This window comes from Orycteropus afer, unplaced genomic scaffold, assembly GCF_000298275.1.
Source record: "Orycteropus afer afer isolate SDZICR_OR568_19922 unplaced genomic scaffold, OryAfe1.0 scaffold00375, whole genome shotgun sequence".
NCBI lineage: Eukaryota > Metazoa > Chordata > Mammalia > Tubulidentata > Orycteropodidae > Orycteropus > Orycteropus afer.
In genome coordinates, this window is record NW_006921962.1 from 1,082,098 (window position 1) to 1,087,714 (window position 5,617).

The following is a 5,617-nucleotide window of genomic DNA, read 5'->3' on the forward strand; positions in this document are numbered from 1 at the left end:
TCCGAGGAGTGGCTGGTGGGTTTGAACCGCCAGCCTTCTGGTTAGCAGTCAAGTGCCTTAGCCACTATGCTACCAGAGCTCCCAACGAAGAACTAGGGGGCGAAAAAAAGAAACACTAGATAACAATTACATAGAAAATCAAAGTTTCTTATCATCATCCATAGACTTTAAAATAACTGTGATGAATATGCTCATGAAATACGTGTAGAATCACAGCAGAGCACTAGAAATAATTACAAATAATGAAATGAAAATCCTTGAATAATAATAATAATAATCTTAAAAACTCAAAAAAAGGCTACATATAATTGAAGAGAGGATTTGAAAACCTGACTGTAGATTAGAATAAAATAATCAAACTGAAATTCAAATGATAAAAAGAGAATAACATGAAACAGAGCATGAGAGATCTAGGTGACATGTAAAAGAATAATAACATATGGCCGTTATAGTGGCAAAGACTACGAAGCAAGAATAGGGTAGAGGTAACACTGAAAGAGATAAAATACTCCACACTAATTAAAGAAATAAAGGCACAGATTTAAGAAGCAGTATGAACCACAGGAAAATGAATTCATAATTTAAAACCTTTCCATAATGAAAACCCAAGGCCCAGAAAGCTTCACTTGTGAATGTTGTTGCTGCTATTTGGTGTCATTGAGTTGGATGTGACTCACAGACACCTTATGTACAACAAACAAAACACTGCCCCATCCTGGGCCATCCTCCCAATCTTTGCTATGCTTGAGCCCACTGGTGCAGCCACTGTGTCAGTCCATATCATTGAGGCTCTTCCCCTTTATTGCTGACCCTCTACTGTACCAAGTATGATATCCTTCTCCAGGAACTGGTTCCTCTGACATCATGACCAAAGTACACGAGACAAACTCTGGCCATTCTTTCTTCTAAAGAGTAATCCAGCTGTTCCTTCTTCCAAGACAGATTTGTTTGTTCTTCTGGCAGTCTATGGTATTTTCAGTATTCTTTGCCAACACCACAATTCAAATGGAGCAATTCTTCTTCAATCTTCCTTATTCATTGTCCAGCTCTCACAAGCATGAGGTTATTGAAAATACCATGGTTTGGGTCAGGTGCACCTTAGTCTTCAAAGTTACATCTTTGGTCTTAAACAGATTAAAGAGTTTTGTTTTTTTTTTTGAAGATTTGTCCAATAAAATATGTCATTTGATTTCTTGACTGCTTCTTCCAATGGCATTTATTGTGGATCCGAGTAAAATGAAATCCTTGACAACTTCAATCTTTTCTCCATTAATCAGGAAGTTGCTTATTAGTCCAGTTATGAGGACTTTTGTTTTCATTAAGATAATGAGGTGTATTCCACACCCAAGGCTGTTGTCTTTGATCTTCATAAATAAATGCTTCGATTCTTGTTCACTTTCAGCAAGCAAGGTTGTGTCACTTGTATATCACAGGTTGCTAACTAGTCTTCCTCAGATCCTGATGCTGCTGTCTTCTTCATATAATCTGGTTCTCTGATTATATGCTCAATATACAGATTATGTCTGGGGAAAGGATACAACCCTGATTCACATTCTTCCTTATTTTAAACTATACACTATCCCCTTTTTCTGTTCAAACAACAGCCTATCGGTCTATGTACAATTTCCTCATGAGCACAATTAAGTGTTCTGAAATTCCCATTCTTTACAGTGCTATTCATAATTTGTTATGATATACACAGTCAAATGTCTTTCTATAGTGAATAAAACAAAGATAAACATCTTTCTGATATTCTTTGCTTTCAGCCAAGATCCATCTGACTTTGGCAATGATATCCTTTGTTCTATGTCCTCTTCTAAATCCAGCTTAGCTGTCTTCCAAATTTCTCAGCATAAATGAGTGAGTGCCTCCAGCTCTGTATCTGTTTGTTGAAACATTTCAGTGAGCATTCCATCAATTCCTGGGCCCTTGTTTTTCACCAATGCCTTCAGTGCAGCTTGGACTTCTTCCTTTAGTACCATCAGTTCTTATTTATATGTCACCTCCTGAAATGGTTGAATGTCAACTAATGCATTTTGGTACAGTGACTCTGTGTATTCCATATTTCTTCCTCTTCTCTTGATGCTTCCTGCATCATTCAACATTTCATCAATAGAATCCTTTAATATTTCAATGAAAGTTACTGAATTTTTTCTTCAATTCTTTCAGCTGGTGAGATGCCGAGTATGTTCTTTCTTTTTGGTTTTCTGACTCCAGGCCTTGCACATTTCATTGTAATACTTTACTTTGTCTTCTCAAGTAACCCTTTGAAATTCTCTATTCAGCTCTTTTATTTCATCATTTGTTTTCCATTCTCTTTTGCTACTCTCCATTCAAGAGCAAGGTTCAGAGTCTCTTCTGACATCCATTTCCATCTTTTCTTCCTTTTCTGTGTACACCCATGAATATTTTTAACTTTTTTAATAAAGCCAATCTTTCACAAACTTTTTGAAATATGAGAGGAGAGGAAGAAGCAAGAACACTCCCCAGCTCATTTCATGAGGACAGAATAGGCTTGAAACGGAAATCTAAAATAGGACAAAGAAACTAATTAGTGGCCAGTGTCAGTCATCAACATGGGTTAAGAACACCTCAAGAGAACAGAGGAGTTATGTAACTTTATTAGTTACACAACTAATAAATGGTTTGAATCCAGTGAGTCTAACTCCAGTGTGAGAATTTAACTAGTATTCAGCACTGCCTAGCCCCGCCTTTTCCCACAGTAACTTTTTGATCCTAGGGATGTCATTTCACTTCTTGTTGACAAAGTTTTCTCACCTGTAAAATAAGAGCATTATTCTAGATGACATCTAAGCTACTATTTCAGACTTGTCTTTTGGATTATTATCTGAAAATAAGTTCATAGTTCTGTTTAGCTACATATTTCAGAGTCTGCTTTTAAATTTATTTTGAAAACTGAATTATTTAGCAAATATCTAACTTTATCTTAAAACAATTTGCAATGAGATATGTAACTAACACATTTTTAAAAGAAAGTTTCATCACCAGAAATGTTCTACAAAGGAAGGGAGAAGCAAACTCTGGGAATAAATCATAAGCCAGCAATTGTAATATCTAGTGAATTTCAGCTGAGTAGATCAATGTGAATTATCTTATTCATGAATTTAAAGATATAGTTGTATTAACAAAACCTGAGTTCCGCTCTTTATTATGTCTCTATTCCACTGTACAATCTTGATAAATCATTTAAAATTTTTGTGGCTTAGTTTCCTTTTTTTTCTAAAATAAGACATTTTTATTTTAGGTCAATGTTGCTCCTAAGACCACAAGTAAATTCTATTAAAATAGTTCCATGATGGTATTATTTGAATAAATAAAAAACATGAATAGAAGAAGCTGTTTTTATTCCACGAATAACAAAATCCTTGAGTCAAGACTTACTTTCCTAATTTACCTCTTAACAGAAAAACATATCGCAACATATAGTTAAGAGAGTGACACCTATTCAGATTGCCTGAGTTAGCTTATTTTAAAAGAGTTACTTAAATTTACCCTAGCTTTACTGCTTTATAAAATGAGAATAATCACAATTCCTACCTTGCAGGATTGTTGTGATGACTAATGAATATAAGAAACTTAAGTTGTTCACAACAGTGCCTGGCACATAGCAGAAGATCAGTAAGTGTTTGCATTTTTAATTGTAATAATTTGAATAGGTTGAGAATGTGTGCAGAGTCTGTATTCTTAAATATCTATAAGAAACAGATGCACACATCATCATGAATAACTTTTTTATTCATGCCTAGAGACAGAGGGTTATAATCAGCGAGAACTTCCTGCAATTTCTCTCATACTAAAATTTCGTACTTCATGTCTAGGAATATTAGTTTGAAAAGAATGGTGATTTAGTAGGCAGTCAGCATTGTTTGATGCTTTATACACTTGTTGTTGTTATGTGCTGTCAAGTTGGACCCCACTCATAGCGACCCCTCCTTGGGTTTCCGAGGCAGTATCACTACGGAAGTAGATTGCCCCATCTTCCTTCCGATTTATACACTATGCAAACTAAAAAGAGTTTCTGCCTTCACAGTGGAGGATAAAATTAAAACCCATGTACAAATGGGAAAAGAAAATTATACACCAAAGCAAGGTCTTATCTTGCTGGTCACACAACTTCATGTCCTGCAATAGGGTACCTTTATCAATAAAGAGACACTGCAAAGAACTATAATCACAGTTTCTTCAAAATCCTTGAAGTTGTCTTAAAGCACAGAGATTGTTCACACCCTAAGAAAGTTTTACTCAAATGTATTTATTTTTATCCTTTGGGCTTAAGGGAAGGAAACTAAATGGAAATGTACTTAGTAAAGGAGAAAACAAATAATGGATTAAAATATTATAATGGAAGATTCATTTTATGAGCATCCTTTTATTTTAATTAGAGTGTAGTCTTTAGATTACAAATCAAATTTTATATAAATCTAGATCTACTTTTTTCTTAAAATGAATAAAAGGAAAAGCAAACAAAGACAAATGAAAACTGACCATGGCCAAACTGAAAGCTTCTTGCTTACACTGTAATTTAATGTATATTATTCATTTTAACTCTTTCTTTGGGTCATAGAAACACAAAATTCAAATATTCTAGTATTTAAAGATTCAAATGACTTAATTCTAATCTACTTTTTGACTTGTAGAAACCACAAAATTTCTCATTTAGTTTATGATAACAATGACCTATTTCAAAGAAGTTCAGTGAGAATTGATGCTTTGAAACTGCCTTGAAAACACAAATTGCTATCATTCCCTTTGACTGTACATATCATTATACCAAAACGGATGTCAATAAGCCGGAACAAAAATATACAAACCATTTAGAACATATCATTACAAAAGAAAAGAAAAATAATTTCCTTCACTCTTTCAACAAAGGTAATTTGGACTATAATTTTTAAGTTCTATGCTATTCTTCCATTGAAGCCATTTTTCTGTTTTCAGAACACAATTGCTACATATGTACATATGTATATATGTTTTAAGTCATAATCAGCATTTTACCTTAAGACAAAATATAAGCAACATTTTTATGAAAAGAAATACGTTGCAAGTTTTAAACTGAAATAAAATTTATATTTTTTATTGTTTTTAAAAAAGTTGGTATATTTAAAATTCCAAATGTTTCATAGATGTATTCTGAATACTCAATCTTAATAATATTCAGAAGTTTTGGTTCTTTTCATACAGTTATCCCAGTACTAGAAAAAATACAACATTGGTTATTTATTTTGATGGTAGTTTGTAATATAATTTGCCCTGTGCATCCTGAGTTCACCTTGTCAGAGGGTACTGCTTCCCCAAGGCTGCCCCAGGGTCCTGTTGACGGATTGCTCTAATTGCAGTCGGTGCTGTAAACAAGGCAGCCACTCCATGCTCTGCCAGCACGCGGAAATAAGCACCAGCATCTGGTGTCCCCACAGGCTTCCCCTACAATGATATGTATTTAAAATGTCACTGGGTAAAATGTCTCATATTTCACTGAGAGTTCAATACTTATACATTTAACATAGCAATGTTAATAAAATGGCGTTCTTAACAAATCTTAGTTTCAAAATAATCTCCTGTTTTCTCAAAAATTACACAAACTAAATCCACAGGC

At 34.0% G+C, this 5,617-nt stretch overlaps 1 protein-coding gene across 1 annotated transcript in view; it reads right to left on the bottom strand.

Annotated features, from left to right (window-relative positions):
- Nucleotides 1–5,617, bottom strand: part of ACSS3 (acyl-CoA synthetase short chain family member 3) — a 281,025-nt gene that overhangs the window by 102,798 nt on the left and 172,610 nt on the right. The window contains exon 8 of the mRNA XM_007953165.1: nt 5,294–5,445. Coding sequence (XP_007951356.1) covers nt 5,294–5,445 — 152 coding nt within the window. The remainder of the gene's footprint in view (nt 1–5,293; nt 5,446–5,617) is intronic.